Here is a 22,296-nt window from a genome sequence, read left to right on the forward strand (position 1 = left end):
GTTGGATGGCATCACCGATTCAATGGACATGGGTTTAGGTAGACTGGCAGTTGGTGATGGATAGGGAGGCCTGGTGTGCTATGGTTCATGGGGTTGCAAAGAGTTGGACGCGACTGAGCTGATCTGAAAATAGACTGGGGCAGGAATATGTATTATATAAGCAACAGCAAAGAAGCAGAAAGAAATTAAATATATAGGCAAGCATTTTCTACAAAAAAAGCATTTAAAGTCTGTGGGGAAAGATGGATTATTCCATGAATAGAATTGGGAAACATGGAAAACAGAGGTTTTCCATTTAAAAAATGTAGTTAGCTGGGGCAAGAGGGAAATAGGGAGCTGTTGATCAAAGGGTACAAATTTCTGTCACTACAACAAAGGCAACGAAAGCAAAAGTAAACAAGTCGGACCATATCTAACTAAGAAGCTTCTTGCACAGCAAAGGAAAACCATCAACAAAATGAAAAGTCAGTCTATGAATGGGAGGAAATATTTGCAAATCCTATATCTGATAAGATATGAATACATGTCCAAAATACACATAAAGAACTCATACAATTTAATAGTGAGAAACAATCTGATTTTAAAATGTGCAGAAGAATTGAAAAGACAAAAAAAAAAAAAAAAAGAATTGAAAAGACATTTTTCCAAAGAAGATATACAAATGGCCAACAGGTACCTCAGTGTCACTAATCAGAGAAAGTCAAATCAAAACCACAATGAGGTATCACCTCATGCCTGTTAGAATGGCTGTTGTCAAAAAGACAAGAGATAACAAATATTGATGACGGTGTGGAGAAAAGGGAACCCTTGTGCACTGGGAATGTAAATTGGTTCAGTCATTGTGGAAAACAATATGGAGGTTCCTCAAAAAAAAAAAATTAGAACTACCATATCATCTAGCAATTCCATTTTTGGGTATGTATCCAGAGGAAATGAAATCACTCTTGAAGAAATATCGGCACCCCCATGTACATTATAGCACTATTTATAATAGCTAAGATATGGAATCAGCTTAGGTGTCGATCATTGGATGAGTGGTTAAAGAAAATGTGGTGTGTGTGTGTATATATATATATATGCACACATACCATACATATACACACAATGGAATATTATTCAGCAATGAGAAAAAATATCTTGCCATTTGCAACAACATAGGTGGCCTTGGAGAGTATTATGCTTAGTGCTATAGTACAGAGAAAGACAAATACTGCATGATCTCACTTATATGTGAAATCTGGAAAAAAAAAAAAAAAACCTCATAGGAACAGAGAACGGGACAGATTGAGAACCAGAGGAGGGAAAAAGAGGATTGATTGGTAGTTGCCAGAGTTGGGAGTGAGGGAGTACAGAAAATGGGTGAGGTTGGCCAGAAGGTACAAACTTCCAGTTGTAAGTTCTGGGGATGTGATGTACAGTACAGCATGGTGATTCTAGTTAACAACAGTGGACTATATATTTGAAAGTTGCTAAGGGAGTAGAAAGCTGAGTGCCAAAAAATTGATGCTTTTGAACTATGGTGTTGGAGAAGTCTCTTGAGAGTTCCTTGGACTGCAAGGAGATCCAACCAGTCCATCCTAAAGGACATCAGTCCTGGGTGTTCATTGGAAGGACTGATGCTGAAGCTGAAACTCCAATACTTTGGCGACCTCATGTGAAGAGTTGACTCGTTGGAAAACACCCTGATGCTGGGAGGGATTGGGGGCAGGAGGAGAAGGGGACGACAGAGGATGAGATGGTTGGATGGCATCACCGACTCGATGGGCATGAGTTTGAGTAAACTCTGGGAGTTGGTAATGGACAGGGAGGCCTGGCGTGCTGCTATTCATGGGGTCGCAAAGAGTCGGACACAACTGAGTGACTGAACTGAACTGAACTGAAGGGAGTAGATTTTAAAAGTTCTGATAAGAAAAAAATTGTAACTATGTAAGCTGATAAATGTTAGCTGGACTTATTGTGGTAATCATTTTTGCAATAGATATACATATCAAAGCATTACATTGTATACCTTAAACTAATACAATGCTATAGGTCAATTATATTTCAATAAGACTGGGGGGGAAATGATACAAAATTTCATTTATGCAAGGTTAATAAGTTCTGGAGATCTAATATACAGTGTGGTAACATAGTTAATATTACTGTATAATTTGCTAAAGGGTAGATCTTAAGTGTTCTCACTACAAAAAGAAAGGAGAATGGTAACCATATGGAATAATAGATATGTTAATTAGCTTGATTGTAGTGATCATTTCACAGTGCACATTTATATCAAAACAGCAAGGAAAGTGAAAGTGGCTCAGTCATGTCTGACTCTTTGCGACCCCATGGACTGTAGCCCACCAGGCTCCTCTGTCTATGGGGATTCTCCAGGCAAGAATACTGGAGTGGGTTGCCATGCCCTCCTCCAGGGGGTCTTCCCAACCCAGGGATCGAACCCAGGTCTCCCACATTGCAAGCAGATTCTTTTACCAACTGAGCTGCCAGGAAGCCACAAAACAGCAAGGTGTACACCATAAACACAATTTTCATTTGTCAATTATGGTTTGGCAAAGCTGAAAAAAGTCTTTTTAGCATGCCAAAATATATTCTAGGGCTTCCCCAGTGGCTCAGTGGTAAAGAATCTGCCTGCCAACACAGGAGACACGGTTTGATCCCTGGTCTGGGAAGATCCCACATGCCAGGGAGCAAGTAAGCCAGGGCGCCACAACTACTGAGCCTGTGCTGTATGTAGAGCCAGTGCTCCGCAACAAGATAAGTCAACTCGATGAGACGCCAACGCACCACAGCTAGAGAGTAGCCCCTGCTCGCCACAAGAAGAGAAAAACCCTCGCAGCAATGAAGACCCAGCACAGCCCAAAATAAATAAATTCTAAATAGATCACGGATTTAATTGTATTCTCCTAGGTCAAGATGGACAGTTGAAAAACTTCCTTAAGAAATTATTTCTTTTGAATTCTTGGAACAGTAGCAAAAAGTAAAGCCAGAAAAACAAACAAACGAAAAAAGCACCCAAGAGTAAACAAACTAGGAAAGAAGCAAAATCTGATCTAATAAACTTTGAAAGTGGGCACCAATGAAAGGTCTATGCACTGATTTAAGGAAACCATTCTCCCTGCAGGAATGGTGGACACCCCTCCTCACCACCACCAGCAGTGAAATGGAGTGAACCTCAGAGTATTTAACAAAATCTGAAAAGAGAGAAAGAGCCTAGGCATTTTAACAAAGATTTTACACTGTTTTAAATTGGTCTTAACTACCTGCCCATCCCCTCACGCTATTATCTTAGTCTAGAGAAAAGTGAACGGAACGTAAAATACCCAATCATTTCACTTTAACTTCAATGGGGAAATCAAACTGGGCTTTCACAGTGGGACATCAGGAAGTCACCCACAGTACTTGAAAGCAGAAGGAATGAATTCAGAGAGCGGAGCAAGCATGAGGGAAGTGAAAAGAAATTGCAGGGCAACTGCAAGCATACTACATCAAGGGAGAAAGAGCAGAACAAAGCATGCACATGTTACTGAACAGAAGGCGGTTTTTCACACCAGCATCATGTTTTAATACGACTTAATAAGAATTTAATTTTTTAAAAACCTGAGCGACGAAACAATAAAATGTGAGAATGAAATAAAAGAGCGATTGCAGATTTTTGAAATAAAGCAGCATGTTTACATGTTAAAGCTAGTAGGTTAGAAACAGCAAGGGACTGAATAACTGTTGCTGAAAATATGAATGGACATAGAAGAGAGGCTTGAGATAATTACAGTGTAGGGAAAAGAAAAAAGCCAATGACAATACAATTAGAAGTTGATAGATGTGAAAGACAGACACAGGTAATCTAACATAGGGAGTCAGCTAATGAAACAAAATATAAATTTTAGAATAGAATACAGAGAATTTCCCTGAACTGCTGAAGCAACTGAATGGGGGAACTGAAAGGACATACTGTATTCCACAAAAATTTGTTACACAATGTTTAATGTCAACACATGTCTTAGTTAAGCTGCTTACATTCAGGAAAATTAATTCTTTGGAAACATCACCTATGTGGTATTCCTGCCAAGAATATTTAACTTGCATCTAATAATGAGGAAATGATCCGATAAATCAAAATTAAAGGATGTTTTGAAAAGCTACTGGCCTGGAGTATTAAAAATATCACTGTCATGAAAGAAAGAAAACTTGTGTGATCTGAATTGGGTCCTGGGTGGGAAAAAAGCAGCTGTAAATGACATTATTTGGATCACTGGGAAAATTTGAATATGAACTGTGTATTATGTAAAGTATTAAATGAAGTTCAATTTTCTGAGTGTGATAATTACAGTTTGGGGAATGTTGGCGAATATCCTCGCTTTTAGGAGCCATATGCTGAAGTATGTAAGGGTGTAGTTTTATAATGTCTGCTACTAGCTCTGAAAGGGCTCAGCAGAGAGATAGAGGATGAGAGACAGAGATGGAGAGAGAAGAGAGTACAGTCATGCACACATGTGGCAACATGTTAACAATTAGTGGATCTAGATGAAGGGCATGTCAAAATAATAGTATAACAAAAATTGGGAAGTGGTAAGAAAATGAGAGAAAGTGTGAGGATGCATGCCCGTGTTCCTACCTTTCAAAGCAGTGAGTCAGCTGAAGTTAAAACTGAAAGGTAATGAAAAACTAACTGTTATTTCTCAGCTACTTGGCTTGCAGGATCTTAGTTGCCCGGCCAGGGGTTGAACCTGGGCCAATAGCAATGGCAAGGCTAAGTTCTAACCACTGGACCACCAGGGAATCCCGGAGAAACCTAACCTCTTAATATTTTTCATAATCTTTCTTATAACCTTAGAAAGGGGTCTTTTAGGAAGAAATCTCTCTTACAGCTAGAGAAACATTTATTTGGAGCTCAACAATAATTCATCAATGTCTTTTTATTCCATTAAATTCAATACTTTTAATTAAAAATAGCATGATCCTAAAGCAATAGCATGATCCTATTTTGAAATAATTTTTATTTTTCTGTATATATATCTACAAGGGATGTCTAGAATAATATTTTCTGTAATGATAATGATTAATGTCTACATGGTAGAGTTTTAATGACATTTAAATTTTTATCTATGTACTTTCCTGCATTGTTTCACATATTTATAATTAACATAATTTTAACAAAAAATAATAGTTGTTAATCTTTTGTTTAGTTGTTAATCTTTTTAAAAAATAAATACAAAATGCCAAAATTTAATTCTGGGTAATGGGAAGATGAATGATTATGAATTTCTTCTTTGCACTTTATTTTCAGTTTTTAAAGTTAAATAAATTATAAAGAGTAGTTACAAAAGCATTAAAGAAAAAAACAGTGAAACTGTTCTTAGAGTAAGAATGACTTTTCTAACCATGTAGAAGTCTGAAACTAAGAAGTTTTAACAACATAAAAGTTATACATTATTGCATGTAAACAACAATAAAAACTCAGCATAAACAAAACTGCAGGATAAATGAAAAATTAGGGGAGGGACTTCCCTGGAAGTCCAGTGGTTAAGACTCCAAACTTCCAATACAGAAGGCACAAGTTTGATCCCTAGTCAGTGAGCTAAGAACCCACATGCATCATGGTCAAGAAAAAAATTAGGAGAAAAGTTATGCAAATGAAATGAAAAACCTTAGACAACTGTCTCTTACTTTTGGTTCATCTCCTTTCTGCTTTTCCTGTATCCTTTTCATTCCATTTATCCATCCATCTGTCATTTATGGAGCATCTAGTATGTCCCAGTCACTGTTAGGTTCTGGAGAGAATACATAGTCTTTACCCTCAAGGAGTGCTCTCTGCATTTCCTCCCCAACCCTCTGGATACAGAAACTGTTGTGTCCCTGACAAGAACAGGAAACATCTCGTGTTTCTTATATTTGGAAAAGGATCAGGATATGCGACCAGGGTTTCATGACTGGAGCCTCAGATTCCCTTGGGTAGCATGGCTGGGCCTGGACACTGAACTCTGCTCTACTGTCTTCACTGCAGACCCAGAACCAGATTGTCTACTTCATTCGCCAAGCCCCGGTCCCCATCACTCCAGAGAACTTTGAGGAGACAGTACAGTTTGGGACAGTGCGGGGTGCCTACATCCCAGCCCTGCTTCGGCTGCTCAATGGCGTCTTTGCCCCTCAGATCTTTAAAAACACAACCTGGCCTGAGAGCATTCGAAATCATTTTGCTTCTCACCTGCACCGGTTCTTGGCCTGCCTGACAGGTAAGTGGAATGGCCAAGGGGCCTGCTTTCTCCCCAGTCCCCACCAAGAGTAGAGTGAGTGAGGCAGGTGGGAGATTGATCCTGAGTACCTGAGTTGCTTGGCACAGAGTAGGTGCTTGGAATGCGTTTGCTGAATGAGTGAAACAGGGTCCACAGTGTGCCTTCTAATCCGGATACAGTTTTCTGTGGTCCAACAGTTGGCCAGACTTGCTCAGAGTTGGAAATTTCCAAGAGTACATGTGGGGTTAGGGATGCTGGAGGTAGTGTGGGGGCAACAGGGGAGTACTTGTGTCCTGAAAGAGAGTGTCGAGGGCATTGTATTGCTCTCAGACCTCATTTTATGGCAGTCTCTTGTGACATCTCAACGAGGTTTTCCCCCTTGCCTTCTCTCATTTTCCTGATGTCAAAAAAGCATGAGTCCTAGGTTCTCCTGCCTGCTTTCCTGAGATGCACATAGCTTCTGGGCCCCGGGTCATCAGCCATGATAGGAACTAGGGTGGCATAAACCCTTCACCCTCTGTGAACTCTCCCAGTTCTTTCGTTTCCTCAGACACTCGGTACAAGCTGGAGGGGCACACCGTCCTCTACATCCCCACAGAGGCCATGAACATGAAGCCTGAGGTGGTGGTTAAAGACAAAGAGCTGGTGCAGCGACTAGAGAGTGAGTGGCTGGTGTCGCTCCTGTGTTGGGCTCCAGAGGGGGAGGAGTAGGGAGGGGCAGCCCAGAGGCTGGGAAAGGACGTGGGTTAGGAGGGCTCTGTTGGGGGTGGAGGGAAGGATGAAAGTGGGGAGTGCTGCAAGAAAATGCAAGAGGTTTTGTCCTCTCCCCGGCAGCCTCCATGATCCACTGGACACGGCAGATAAAGGAGGTGCTCAGTGCCCAGGAGTCAGTGGAGACAGGAGAAAACTTAGGTCCTTTGGAAGAGATTGAGTTTTGGCGCAACCGATGCATGGACCTGTCTGGCATCAGCAAACAGCTGGTGAAGCCAGGAGTGAAGCACATCGAATCCATCCTGCGTCTTGCCAAGTCATCCTATCTGGCGCCCTTCATGAAGCTGGCCCAGCAGATTCAGGTTTGTGAGTGGATTGAAGGATGCAGACTTGGCAGAAAGTGCCCAATGATGGGGACAATGTAAGGCACTAAGAAAAGAGAGTCAACGTATTCACCAAACCCAGAGATAGACGCACCCAGTGCTTGGACTTGGACTTGTGGGAGAGTATAAAAGTAGTAGAACACAAGGCCTCAAGGAGCTTGTAGTTTAACTAGGGAGACATCTAGTTACTTACCAAATGTACTACGTTGAGTGCCCTCTAGGAGCCCAACCCCTACCATCCAGCTGAGAAGGAAGGCTAACACAAAAGAGATGACTGTGTGGCCTGGGGTCAAAGGCGAACCCATTCAGTTCAGCAAAGAGAGCTGCAAAAGAAACACTTTAAAAATTTATATTTGAGGACTTCCTTGGTGGCTCAGGGGCTTCCCTTGTGGCTCAGCTGGTAAAGAATCTGCTTGCAATGCGGGAGAACTGGGTTCGATCCCTGGGTTGGGCAGATCCCTTGTAGAAGGGAAAGGCTACCCACTCCAGTATTCTGGCCTGGAGAATTCCATGAACTGTATAGTCCATGGGGTTGCAAAGAGTTGAACACGACTGAGTGACTTTCACTTCACTTGGTGGCTCAGTGATAAAGAATCCGTTTGCCAATACAAGAGATGTGGGTTCGATCCCTGATCCAGTAAGATCCCACATGCCATGGAGCAACTGAGTTCATGTATCACGACTGTTGAGCCTGTGCTCTAGAGCCTGGGAGCCACAACTGCTGAAGCCTCTGCGCCCTAGAGTCTGTCCTCCGCAACAAGAGAAGTCACTGCAATGAGAACCAGTGTGCCACAACTAGAGAGCAGCCCCTGCTTGCCTAATCTAGAGAAAAGCCCGTGCAGCAACAAAGATCCAGCATAGTCAAAAATCAAATTTTTTAAAAATTAAATTTTATATAATATGACAAGCTGATTATATTAGTGTTGCAACACACAGAGATTCAGAGATATCTGTAGAATACAGAGAGAGAAGTCATCTCTTCCTAGCAGGAATTTGAAACTGGTATTCATGGAGGCCTGGTGTGCTGCAGTCCATGGGGTTGCAAGGAGTTGGACATGACTGAGCGACTGAACTGAACTGAACCGAAGGGAGTTTGGGGCTTCCCAGGTGGCGCTAGTGGTAAAGAATTCACAGGCCAGTGCAGGAGATGCCAGAGATACGGGTTCGATCCCTGGGTTGGGATCATCCCCTGGGGTAGGAAATGGCAACCCACTCCAGTATTCTTGCCTGAAAAATTCCTTGGATAGAGGAGCCTGAGTGGGTTACAGCCCATGGAGTTGCATGGAGTTGGACACAATTACGCATGCACCCACACATGTTAAGGGGAATTGAGCCACAGTTAGATGGAGCAGTCTAAAATTCTCGTTGAGAACAAGGTAGTGCAGGGGGGGGCGCTATGGTGGAAGCCACAAGGTGGGATGAATGCAAGTGATGTCCAGTCAGTTGATCAGCAGCTCTTTTTTTTTTTTTTTTTTGCTTTAGGCAAATATTGTATTTATTAACTATGATTGGAAGATACATTCCTGATTTATTATCTCCAAATTCAAAAAGAATTTCAAAATAACAAAATAATTCTATCCACCGTAGAATCCAGAATAGGGCTGGGCTCTGGGGACCAAATTCATTGTGCACAGGGTGGGCAGAACCCTCTGCCTCTAAACAATTTTTTGAGTTAGTTTAACTTTCAGCTCTGAGTCCTGGTCAAAGTCTTGAAATCACGGAAGGTTAGAGACTGGAATTACTCAGCCAGAGGGATGGGTTTCTGGTTCAGGCATGAGGAGAGGGATTCTTGGAAGTGATCAATGAAGCCTCTGCAGCAGAAACAGAAGACAAGGGCAGAGGCCGAACCAGAGGGCCTGGCACTGGGGGGGAGGGTGAGGAGCCTTGTTTTCACCCGTGTGTCTCCACTCCATAGAACAGGGGCTGCATTCAGTCAGTAACCCTGATGTAAGAACGTTCTTCTCGTAGTTTCTCATAGAATTTAAAGACAAGGCCCAGTAGGTCCCTTGATTGGACCCAGGATAGATCCCAGGATGCCAGGAGCTACAAGCTCTTGATTATTGAGGTGGTCTGGCCAATGGTCGAAGCTCCTGGAAGGCATGGTCAGGTTGTCTCACAAGGACAGCCTAGGGACGGATCCGTACGATGACACTGGACTGGGGCCTGGAGACTCCACACTGCTCAGGCCACGAGTCATAGCCCTCGACACTGTGGTCAAACAACACAAAGTGGACGCCCTTCTTGATGTTGGTGAACGCATGCATGATCCGAAAGGAGAAGCTGCCTGTCCGCGGACGGACGGGAAAACGTTTATGGAAGAAATAATGCAAGGTGGCATAGTTGGCATCTAGAAGCTTGACGACTAGCTGATACATCCGGTCACTGCCTTGTTGTTCTGTCCAGCGGCGACAGACAGAAATCCAAATCTTTCCACTATCCAGGAGTTCCCGCCACAGGCCCTCCTCCTCCAGATCCAAAATTTCTCCCTTGTACCAACACCTGTAGGCAGGACTGTAGCTAGTCTCCCCAGAAGTCTTCAGCCTGACCCCCAAGTCTTCCTCTTCCTCCGAGTCATCGCTACCGCTCAGCATCATACAATTCCAGAGGTCTTCTTTCTCCGGGGGGTTCACGGTGAGCTTGCGCCCTATGGGTCTGAGCTCGCAGAAGCGGCCCAGGATGCAGGGCCCGGGGTCGCCAGCAGGGGGCAGGCAGGTGAGGATGACGGGCCACAGGTCGGGGTGTTTCCAGGGCAGGATGCTCAGCCACAGGTCCCTGCCGTCCACCACCTCTCGCCAGCGCCGGCACACCAGGCGGCACTGCCGGAGCAGCGTGCTTGGGGGCAGGTAGCTCAGCACCTCCCGGAGCATCTCGGTGGGCAGATGGTTCGGGCCCGGAACCTCCTGTGGTTCGTGGTGCGGAGCTGGGACGCGGGGGAGCAGGCCCCAGGAGGTTGAGGCGCCCATGGTCTCCTCGCCAGGCCCCGCGGCTGCTGCCTGCATCTCAGCCAGTGTTCCTCACCAGTGGGCCTTCACCTTGCCTCACCTCTGATCAGCAGCTCTTGAGCGTCTCCTTGGTGCAGAGTTCTGAGTTCAAGGGGAAAAGCTAGAGGAATAGACACAAAACCTGAGTTAGAAACTAGTCAGTGAGGAAAAGTAGACATGTACACACTCTGGTCCCAAAGGGTTGCAGAGACCTGGGGTGATGGGGTCTAGGTAGCATTAACTGGGAACACTCCCCGGGAAAGGCAGGTCAGTTGGAATTCGAGGAGGACCAGAAGCACTCGCTTTGAACCTGTGCTTTCTAGGGGCTAAGTCTTCTCCTGATTTCTCTTTACTGCCAGGATGGCTCTCGTCAAGCACAGTCAAACCTGACTTTCTTGTCGATCCTGAAGGAGCCTTACCAGGAACTGGCATTCATGCGGCCGAAGGACATCTCTAGTAAACTCCCGAGGCTGATCAGCCTCATCCGTATCATCTGGGTCAACTCTCCCCACTACAATACTCGGGAGAGACTGACTTCCCTCTTCCGGAAGGTGTGTGTCTGCAGAGGGTGGGACAGAGGGTGGTGAGGGGGTGGCCATGTTGGTAGCACACAGATTTCTGGAGAAGGTGGAATTCACTGGGCAGATCTATGGTGAAAAGGTAGTGAGCAATGCTGTTCGGGTCGGACAGAGACCACAGGCCCTTTACCTGCATCATCTGCTTTAGTGAGGCTCAGAGTTGGGACCTGGACTGGACACTTTGCTTCCCGATGGATGAAGCCCGGGTGGGAAGAGGGGGACTTTGTGGAGAGGTGTTGATGGAGCACAGGGAGGGGCCAGGGAGGACTGACCCCCAGGCCGAGTTGTGCAGGAGGGGAGACCTGCCCTTTCTCATTGCCAAAGACGGACCTTGCTGTGAGCAAGACCCTGGCTTTTGAGGAGCAGAACCTGGCACATTTCATTGAGGGAGGGGCAAAGAGTGGGGAAAGGGCGCTGAGCTGGGCACTGGCTGGCAATGAGGCGGGCAAATGATGTGGAACCCAGAGGTGCTGCAGCACCAGCAGTGGAGGACCAGGGACGAGAGGAGCCATGGGTATCAAAAAGTAGGAGCCCGAGACCTGAGGCGTGGTCTTGGGGGCTCCAAGAGAGAGTTGGTGCAACTAAGGCTGCAAACTGAGATTGCCGGGACTCCTCCTGCAGATGAGCAATGAGATCATTCGCCTGTGCTGTCATGCCATCTCCCTGGACCGCATCTTTGAGGGCTACGTCATCTCTAGCAAGGAGGACCTACAAGGCTGCATCTCTTGCTGTCACGCTTGGAAGGACCACTACCTTCGGGCTGTGCAGACACATACCCAGTATGACATACCTGGACATCCTGTGTGTTACCGCTTGTCACTCCTGGAGCGGGGAGGTTTTGAGCCCTTCTGCTTGTACTTTAAGCCTGTGGATTGTATTTTTTTTCTAGAGTTTTTACATGGTCCAGGTTTTCTCTCTGGATGCAGATATTCTAGCTTCTAGTCCTGGGTCCTCCGAACTCTTAAGTAACTTTCCCTCCCTCAATCCAGGAATCCCTCCTGGTCTTTCATTGTGTGTAAACTTTCTCTTCTGGAGGAGGAAATGGCAACCCACTCCAGTATTCTTGCCTGGGAAATCCCATGGACACAGGAGCCTAGAGGGCTACAGTCCATGTGGTTGCAAGAACCAGACACAACTTAGAGACTACACCACCACCACCACCAAACTTTTTCTTCTTCTTATTATTTTTTTAATATGGAACGCTTCACGAATCTGCATGTCATCCTTGCGCAGGGGCCATGCTAATCTTCTCTGTATCGTTCCAATTTTTTAGTATATGTGCTGCCGAAGCGAGCACCAAACTTTTTCTTAGAATCAAGATGTTTTCTTTTTCTCTCTGGCTCTCCTCACCTTGTGTTTCTTTACTTGGCATTCAGAAAAACTGTTTCTTGGGGTCTCGTTTTCTCAGGCTCCCTTTGAACCAGAACTCCTGGTTCTAGCCTGGCCTGGGGAGTTGCCTCGTGTTCCTGCTCCCAACTGGTCAGTCTTTCTCATGACAGGTTCTCCACCCGGGGCTGGATCCTAGACCAGACCAGCATATTTGCCCAGGTTGATGCCTTTGTACAACGCTGCAAGGACCTCATCGAGGTAGGAAGACTATCAGGGAGACTGAGAGCTCACAGCAGATGCTCCAGAATCCCGGCCCAGGAGCTGGGGGAGCTGGAGCTGGGGATGAGGCTACACACAAAACTTGACTCTTTGGTTCTTCTCATGTGGCTGTGCATCTGGCCACCATCCTGTGCTCAGAGACTCTTGCCTGTTATCACTGCCTCACTTCAGTTCAGTTCAATTCATTCACTCAGTCGTGTCTGCCTCTTTGCAACCCCATGGACTGCAGCATGCCAGGCTTCCGTGTCCATCACCAACTCCTGGAGCTTGCTCAAACTCACATCCATCGAGTCAGTGATGCCATCCAACCATCTTGTCCTCTGTCGTCCCCTCTCCTCCTGCCTTTAATCTTCCCCAGCATCAGGGTCTTTTCCAGTGAGTCAGCTCTTTGCATCAGGTGGCCAAAGTATCGGAGTTTCAGCTTCAGCATCAGTCCTTCCAATGAATATTCAGGACTGATTTCCTTTAGGATGGACTGGTTGGTTCTCCTTGCAGTCCAAAGGACTCTCAAGAGTCTTCTCCAACACCACAGTTCAAAAGCTTCAATTCTTTGGCGCTCAGCTTTCTTTATGGTCCAATTCTCACATCCGTACACAACTACTGGAAAAACCACAGCTTTGACTAGATAGACTTTTGTTAGCAAAGTAATGTCTCTGCTTTTTAATATGCTGTCTAGGTTTGTCATAGCTTTTATTCCAAGGAGCAAATGTCTTTTAATTTCATGGCTGCAATGATTTTGGAGCCTAAGAAAACAAAGTCTGTCACTGTTTCCATTGTTTCCCCATCTATTTGCCATGAAGTGACGGGACCGGATGCTATGATCTTCATTTTTTGGACATTGAGTTTTAAGCCAGCTTTTTCACTCTCCTCTTTCACTTTCATCAAGAGGCTCTTTAGTTCTTCACTTTCTGCCATAAGGGTGGTGTCATCTGTGTATCTGAGGTTGTTGATCTTTCTCCTGGCAATCTTGTTTCCAGATTGTGCTCATCCAGCCCAGCATTTCACGTGATGTACTCTGCATGTAAGTTAAATAAGCAGGGTGACAATATACAGCCTTGACATACTCCTTTCCCTATTTGGAACCAGTCTGTTGTTCCATGTACAGTTCTAACTGTTGCTTCTTGACCTGCATACGGATTTCTCAGGAGGCAGGTAAGGTGATCTGGTATTCCCATCTCTTTAAGAATTTTCCACAGTTTGTTGTTTTGGCATAGTTAATAAAGCAGAAGTAGATGTTTTTCTGGAACTCTCTTGCTTTTTTGATGATCCAATGGATGTTGGCAATTTGATCTCTGGTTCCTCTGTCTTTTCTAAATCCAGCTTGAGCATCTGGAAGTTCTCAGTTCATGTACTTTTGGAGCCTGACTTGGAGAATTTTGAGCATTACTTTGCTACCATTACTTTGCTAGTGAGATGAGTGCAATGGTGCAGTAGTTTGAGCATTCTTTGGCATTGCCTTTCTTTGGGATTGGAATGAAAACTGACCTTTTCCAGTCCTATGGCCACTGCTGAGTTTCCCAAATTTGCTGGCATACTGAGTGCAGCACTTTCACAGCGTCATCTTTTAGGATTTGAAATAACTCAGCTGGAATTCCATCATCTCTACTAGTTTTGTTCATAGTGATGCTTCCTAAGGCCCACTTGACTTCACATTCCAGGATTCTGGCTCTAGGTGAGTGATCAAACCATCGTGGTTATCTGGGTCATGAAGATCCTTCTTGTATAGTTCTTCAGTGTATTCTTGCCACCTCTTCTTAATATCTTCTGCTTCTGTTAGATCCATACCATTTCTGTCTTTTATTGTGCCCATCTTTGCATGAAATGTTCCCTTGGTATCTCTAATTTTTCTTGAAGAGATCTCTAGTCTCCCTCATTCTATTGTTTTCCTCCATTTCTTTGCATTGATCACTGAGAAAGGCTTTCTTATCTCTCCTTGCTATTCTGTGGAACTCTGCATTCACAGGGGTATATTTTTCCTATTCTCCTTTGTCTTTAGCTTCTCTTCTTTTCTCAACTGTTTGTAAGTCCTCCTCAGACAAACATTTTGCCTTTTTGCATTTCTTTTTCTTGGGGATGTCTTGATCACTGCCTCCTGTACGATGTCACGGACCTCGGTCTGTAGTTCATTAGGCACTCTGACTATCAGATCTAATCCCTTGAATCTATTTGTCGCTTCCACTGTATAATAATAAGGGATTTAATTTAGGTCATACCTGAATGGTCTAGTGGTTTTTCCAGCTTTCTTCAATTTAAGTCTGAATTTGGCAATAAGGAGTTCATGATCTGAGCCACAGTTAGCTCCCAGTCTTGTTTTTGCTGACAGTATAGAGCTTCTCCCACTTCAGCTGCAAAGAATACAATCAATCTGATTTCGGTATTGACCATCTGGTGATGTCCATGTGTAGAGTCATCTCTTGTGTTGTTGGAAGAGAGTGTTTGCTATGACCAGTGTGTTCTGTTGGCAAAACTCTTATTAGCCTTTGCCCTGCTTCATTTTGTACTCCAAGGCCAAATTTTTTCATATTTCATTGTGCAGCTAAAATTCACCCCAGAAGCCCCTTGCATATGGTGCATCCTCCTTACTTTTTTAGTCATTTTAAGCTAAACCAGTAGTGAGGGACAGGGAAGCCTGGCATGCTGCAGTCCATGGAGTCGTAAAGAGTGGGATATGACTTAGCAACTGAACAACCACAACACAAGCTAAACCAAAGAACTTGGGACAGGAAGACTCAGACAGGAGGGCAGGAAGCCTCATGCTGACTTCTTTGCAGGTATGTGACTGTCAGTACCATTTTGCCCGCTGGGAAGATGGAAAGCAAGGGCCCCTCCCCTGCTTCTTTGGTGCCCAGGGGCCCCAGATAACACGGAACTTGCTGGAGATTGAGGACATCTTTCACAAAAACCTGCACGTGCTGCGAGCCGTCCGCGGGGGCATCCTGGACGTCAAGAACACTTCTTGGCATGAAGACTATAATAGGTGAGAGCGTCGCAGACCACCCCCTCCATAGACAGGGAAGTGGGGCAGGGAAGAGACCAGAGCGAAGTGTGGGGGAAGCAGGTCAGAAATGGGGGGCGAGCAGGGGAAGCGCATGGTGGCTGCTCAGACTCAGGGTGCCACAGCCAGCCTTTCTGGCCTTGGATCCCGGTTCTGCCACAGACTAGTAAACATGACTCTGGGCGGATTGCTCTACCAGCCTGGGCCTCAGTTTCCTCCTCTATAAAATCTGGTTAGAGATACAGCCTACCCCACTGAGTTGTTTTGAGGACTAAATGGATTCCTGTGTGTGAAGCGCTCAGTGCTGACACTGAGGATGCCCTCTGTACATAAAACATCAGCGTCAAACTCAGGGGACATTTTCTTGGGGCCAGGCCATGTCGCCCACCCTTCGACATGCCTCTAATGGTGCAGGTTCCGGGCTGGAGTCAAGGACCTGGAGGTGATGACTCAGAACTTGATCACCTCGGCCTTCGAGTTAGTCCGTGATGTGGAGCACGGGGTGCTACTGCTGGACACCTTCCACCGGCTCTCGGCCCGAGAGGTGGGACTGCCCACCAGCTTCCTTCCTCCACCCCTGGTTCGCTTGAGCTTTCCTTCACGTCCTCCTGGTCCTTCTAGATGCTGTCCAACCTCCATTTGTGCTCTCACCCACGTCCTAAAATGCCAGCGCGTCTTTTCTTCCTCTGTCCCTGCCCGCCCCCTCCTCTTGGTGCCTGGAGGGCTTGGGGGCAGGACTCCCATGGCAGGGGTTTAGCTTTCTTCCAGGATGGGGAGCTGCAGGGACCCCATATCCCTGGTCATGTCATTTACTTCCTCTTCTTTGTCAGGCCATCAAGCGAACATATGACAAGAAAGCTGTGGACCTCTACATGCTGTTCAATAGTGAGCTGGCACTCGTAAACCGTGAGCTGAACAAGAAGTGGCCCTACCTGGAGCCCTACATGGCCCAGTACTCAGGGCAGGCCCACTGGGTGCGCATCCTACGGCGTCGCATCGACAGAGTCATGAACGTAAGCCTGGCCTTTCCCAGAACTTGTTCTCAGTGCCATGACGGAGTTTGCAGGCTGAGCCCCAGGCTGGTGGGTGGGAGCCCTGGGGGCCAGTCCAGAGCATCTCCCTGGAGAGGTTTCCTGACCTGAGACTAAGTAGGTGCAAGGGGCGTGGCAGAGGAAGTGGCCTGTCCTGAGGTAGGGCTCATGCTTGTTTTTGACCTTGTGTCTCTTTAATCCTTCACCTCTTGTAATTGACTTTCTTTTCCCAACTTTTTTCCTCAAGCTGAATGTCGTGCTTCTCTTTCTTATTTTATTTTATTATCAGAGTATGATTGTTTCACAGTGTTGTGTTAGCTTCTACTGTACAGCAAAGTAAATAAGCTCCGTGTATCCATATAGCTCCTCCCGTGTGGACCTCCCTTCCACACCCGGCCCCCATTCTACCCCTCTAGGTCATCATAGCACAGTGAGCTGAGCTCCCTGTGTAACACAGCAGATTCCCACTAGCTATCTATTTTACACACGGTAGTGCGTGTATGACAATGTGTGCATGTGTGCTTAGTCGCTTAGTTGTGTCTGACTCTTTGCGACCCTGTGGACTGTAATCCCCAGGCTCCTCTGTCCATGGGATTTTTCAGGCACGAATACTTGAGTGGGTTGCCATTTCCTTCTCCAGGGGATCTTCCCCATCCAGGAATCGAATCCATGTCTCCTGGTCTCCTGCCTTGGCAGGCTTTACCCCTGAGCCACCTGGGAAGCCCGTTTATGGCAGTGCCACTCTGCAGATTCCTCGCACCTTCCCCTTCCCTGTCTTCATTTTGACTACCTCTCTCACTGTGCCTGGTCTCTTCCTCTCACCTTTCCTTCTGGCTCCCCCTTCCCCCCGAGTAGTCAAAGTCGATCTCCATGCCCTGTCTTACACATATAATCGGGGTGTGTGTGTTGGGGAGGGGACTAGGGCTCTCAGGGCGATGATAACACGGAGGAACGTGGCAGGTGGATCCCAGCGTCCCTGGTTCTCCTCCACAGTGTCTTTCCAATGCTCATTTCCTGCCCCACATCGGGACCGGAGAGGAGAGTGTGCACACCTACCAGCAGATGGTTCAGGCCATTGATGAATTGGTGCGAAAAACCTTCCAAGACTGGACAGCCACGCTGGACAAGGACTGCATTCGGCGGCTGGACACGCCACTGCTACGAATCAGTCAGGAGAAGGCAGGCATGCTGGACGTGAACTTTGACAAGTAGGAGACCCTCCCTGCCCCTCTCCCGCTCTGCTCGTCCTTTCTATGGCGCCTTTCCCTTCCCCAACCCTCCTGAGAGTTTTAACTCCCGTCTCCTGGTTCCTCCTCTCCATTCCTCTGATTCTCTCTTACCCCATAATGTTTCCTCCCACTTCTTAGTCTTAAAAAAAAAAAAAAAAAAACTGATTAAAAATAGAAAGTCCGCTGTCACCTACTACACCAGTGATGTAGGTGTCCTGCCACTAGGTGGCCACGGTGGCTCAGTGAAATCATCCCAACCATGAGCCACCGAGGGGGCTTTCCTGAGAGTCAGTGAGGCTCTCAGGTCACACCCTCTCCTATAGTTGTAGAATCATGACATTCTCATATCACCAGGATTTTCAGTTTAACCAGTCTATTCATTAGTTATTAAAAAATACATAGTGAGTGCCTTCCATGTGCTAAGAACCAAGATGGGCACAGGGGGTGTATCCAGTGATGATGTCCTTGTCCCCTGATGCTCTGTAAGTGTACTGTTCTACCCTGGAGCCCTGCCTCCTTCCCAGATAAGATGCAGAAGAGAGAAATAAAGAAGGAACTGGGTAAGGTGGCTGTCTACAGAGATGACGACCCTTCTGATGACAATGTTTTCCTAATGGGAAGGAAGTCACTTTCTACTTGATTGGTTTGGGCTCCTTGTCATCAGCAAGCCCCTATAGAAAGGGTGGCTTCCCAGGCTTCTAGAACTGGCTTTAACTCATGGAATGTCCTTATTTGTTGGGGAAAATGTGGAAGGGGCTTTGCCAGAGAGGGCCTGTGTGGAGATGGACAGATAGACTGAGTGTGTCTGTCCTGGTAGCCGAAAGGAACCTAACGGGGAGGAGATGACACATGATGTTTGAAGCAAAAGAACCAAGAAGGGGAGACAGTGCTGAGTGTCAGGTCAGAGGGGTGAGGGGGAGGCAATAGTGATAAGGATAGAGATGAGAAGCCACATGGATCAGGAAGCAGATGACAAGCAGGGTGTGAAGACTAGAGGGTAAGAGGTTTGAGATAAGCCTCTGACCAGGGAAGGATGTCGAGATCTGCTTTGATAGGGCTCATGGTTTTTTGAGATATGGCCAAGCAGGATCCTATAAAATGGCCTCATAAATCAACAATAAGATTTATTTTAAGTATTTATTTATTTGGTTGCACTGGATCTTAGTTGTGGTATGCAGCATGTAGGGATCTTTAATTGTGGGATTTAGTTCCCTGACCAGGGATTGAACCCAAGCCTCCTGCATTGGGAGCGTGAAGTTTCAATTACTGGATTGCCAGGGAAATCTCTTAAGTACTTTTTAATATGAATAGTAGCATACTGTTCACACTGTTTTATACATCTGAAGTGTTCTCAAAATGATTTATTTGATTTTTTTCTATTATAAAATTCTTGATCCTTTTAGAAAATTTGCAGAATGCAGAAAAGTAGAAGGAAGAACAAGATTCCCCCAAAGATAACCACTCTTAAAGATTTGCTGTGTATATATATATATGTGTGTGTGTGTGTGTGTGTGTGTGTGTATGTATATGTATATTTATCACTCCGTGTTTCCCCCACTTCATATGTTTCATATGGTTATTTTTCTTTAATTTTTAGAATCTTTTTAACTTAAAAATGTATTTATTTGATTGTGCCCGGGGTTAGGGTCTTAGCTATGGAACCTGGATCTTTAGTTGTAGCACGTGGGATCTAGTTCCCTGACCAGGGGTGGAACCCAGGCCCCCTGTATTGGAGGAGAGGAGTCTTAGGCACCAGGCCACCAAGGAAGTCCCTCTTTTTTTTACTTTTTAAATTAAAGAATTTAAATAACAGAAGTAGTGCATGCTCACTGTAAAAGAAAAAAAAAAAAGAGAGAGATTGATGTATAAAAGAATATAAAGGAAAAAGTGAAAATCCGGCACACAGCTCCACTCCCTAGAGGTAACCGTGATTACCATGTAATCAAAAATACACACTGCACACATAAAACAGGATCCCATTATAAACAGCATTTTTTAACTTGCTTTTTTTTAAGGTTAACAACATGTGTGGGAGATTTTCCATTCTGTGTGTACAGAACTGCATAATTGCTCTTCATGGCTTACAGGTCCCCATGCTTTGACTGCACCACAATTTAACCCGTCAGCCCACTGCTGGTGGACCTGGAAGCTGTGTGGTTTCCGTGAGGGTCCTGAGCATTCTGTGCTGGGGGTGCTCGCCTGGACTCCCTGAGTCTTGTTCCCTTCTCCCCACTGTGGTGTGTCCACCTGACATTTGAGCTTGGCACCTGGCCACGAAGCCCTGATAAGCTTAGGAGACAGCTTTCTGTCTGCTGTGATGATCTCTCGTCGAGAGACACATTGGATATTTATCTCAAACACAGTTTGCATAATCTTTATAGCAGAGCTTAACAAGACAATTTTGGGCCAAATATTTATGGCCTGGGTTTAGCAGAGACCCAAATAATGGCTAAAACACTTCTTCCAGAGAGAAGAGGTACCCTGATCCTTTGGCAGTTGTTGTCTAGAGGGATCTGTTATAAGCTGCTTTACATTTTTGTGGCTTTAAGATAAAACTACCTCAATCCAGTAAATAATGTATAGGGAAAAAACAAAAAACCATGATCACAGGGAAGGATTTTGAAAAGTCTGGGCTCATTAAACCAGTAAAGACATCCAAGACAGTTTCAGCTTTTCTAAACTGTAGGACGCCTCCAACGAGGGGCAGATAACTTTATCACGTCTACTTTTTTGTGCTCATGATCTAGATAAGGTCTTGAAATAAGCATGCTCTTCAAATGCCCTGATTGTCCTCAGAATTACCTGACTCTCCCTCCATTCTGGGAGACTTCCAGTCCCTAATAGCACCGATCTTATCTTACAAAGGGTTTTGTTGTCCCACCTTCTATCCCAAATATTTGAACTCTGAAGTCCAAATTGGCTTTTACCACATTTTACAGCCAGACCAGCCTTACAGATTGCACTTAACACAAACATATTCCAGATGGCGTCTGTATCCTGGCTGAAAAGAGCTGTGTTATCGGTGTTTAAGTAGCCAACTCCTCTGTGTAACAGGACTTCTCCAAGGCAGGACAAGGGACACTGGCGTCTGATGGTGTTTTGCGACTGGGACTTCCTCTTCCTCCTTTTCTCTCTGGTCTGACAGCACTTTCTCCATCAGGTCAGTTCATTTTGGGCTGTCAGCACCAAACCCAGTCAGCCTACCTGCCCTGGCTCCATTGCCTGAGCACTTGTTCAAGGAAACAGAAAATATTTTACAAAAATAATTCCCCAGACTGATTTTTTAAAATTAAATTTTTTTGACTATGCCATGATGAGGCATGTGGGATCTTAGTTCCCCAACCAGGGATCCAACCCATGCCCCCTGCACTGGAAGTGCAGTGTCTTGACCACTGGACCACCAGGGATGTCCCAGACTGGTTGTGTTTTTTTTTTTTTTAAGAAATTTTTTGTATCAGGAAAATAAATTTGCATTCCAGAAACTTCTTGACAAATTTCTGGCTAAGCCTGAACATCATTGTGAAAAAAGGTCCTCATAGGGTTTTCAGCTCAGCATCGAGAAGGTGTTTTTCAAATTCATCGTGTTGACTGACAAGTTAAAATTTGATAATTTGGCTTAAAGTTATTTTGAAAAATCTTGTCAAGATGAGGAAATGAAGGAACAATTTAGTGCACTGTTGGATAGAATATATATCCAAGTGGGCTTACCAAGATGTTGACAGAGTCAAATTCAAGGCCTCCAGCTTGAAGAACATAAGAGAATATGATTCTGTTACTAGAAGTGTTCCTGTACGTATTTACACCTCTCCTGGTATAGCTATGATAGAATTTGTGGTTAAACTGATATTCAGTGTTTTTCTTAATATGACTCTGTTAGTATTGTTTGCTGTGGAGCCAAATCATGTTCTGTTGTTCCAATTCTCTCCTTGCTTGTATGACACTTGCTCTTTTTGGAATTAACAATGACCTCACTATTTTTGCTAGCATACTATTCACTATCATTAATTCTTCCAGACCAACCAATAAAATTCCTTCGGGTAATGTTTTCCTTTGCTATCTGACTTGTCATGTATGTTATCACTTTTGTGTTCTTCTTAGTGCTATCTCTCCTGGGATTCCCTTGTCCTCTTTCTTCAGTCCAACTGGTTGGTTTTGAGGCCAGGTGTCACTCTGGGACTTCCCTGAGCCTCTTTTGTTGTTTGATTCCCGCTTTCCTTTGTCTTCCTCTTTCTTGGTTTATGCTCTTATTTTGGTGGGGTACATTCTTTAGTAGCTTTCCATGGTACATGGGAGGTAAACTTTTTGAATTCTTGCATGATTGACAACAACTGTTTTCTGCCTGACATCTGTTAGTCACTTGGCTGGATGTCGGATTCTAGATGGAAAGCAGTTTTCCTTCGTTTTGGCTGCTCTCTTTTACGTTGGAGGCTTTCCTTAACTGTCCAGTAATCTGCTGTTCATTCCTATTTGAGAGAGCTTTCTTCACTTTGAAGAATTTTGACACGGTTTCAAAAATAACATACTTCAGTGAAGATTGTCAAGGTGTGAAA

General features: G+C 45.2%; 1 protein-coding gene and 1 non-coding gene across 2 annotated transcripts in view; one reads left to right on the forward strand and one right to left on the reverse strand.

Moving 5' to 3' along the window:
* Window positions 1-22,296, forward strand: part of DNAH2 (dynein axonemal heavy chain 2) — a 106,025-nt gene that overhangs the window by 12,108 nt on the left and 71,621 nt on the right. Inside the window, exons 5-12 of the mRNA XM_043903749.1 lie at window positions 6,002-6,230; window positions 6,781-6,891; window positions 7,065-7,303; window positions 10,665-10,856; window positions 15,263-15,468; window positions 15,901-16,030; window positions 16,317-16,499; window positions 17,511-17,725. Coding sequence (XP_043759684.1) covers window positions 6,002-6,230; window positions 6,781-6,891; window positions 7,065-7,303; window positions 10,665-10,856; window positions 15,263-15,468; window positions 15,901-16,030; window positions 16,317-16,499; window positions 17,511-17,725 — 1,505 coding nt within the window. The remainder of the gene's footprint in view (window positions 1-6,001; window positions 6,231-6,780; window positions 6,892-7,064; window positions 7,304-10,664; window positions 10,857-15,262; window positions 15,469-15,900; window positions 16,031-16,316; window positions 16,500-17,510; window positions 17,726-22,296) is intronic.
* Window positions 12,072-12,180, reverse strand: LOC122695803. Its single transcript, XR_006341555.1, has one exon. It is a non-coding gene; the product is annotated as a U6 spliceosomal RNA (small nuclear RNA).

The sequence above is a fragment of the Cervus elaphus genome, chromosome 5, assembly GCF_910594005.1.
Source record: "Cervus elaphus chromosome 5, mCerEla1.1, whole genome shotgun sequence".
In the NCBI taxonomy this organism is placed as follows: Eukaryota; Metazoa; Chordata; class Mammalia; order Artiodactyla; family Cervidae; genus Cervus; species Cervus elaphus.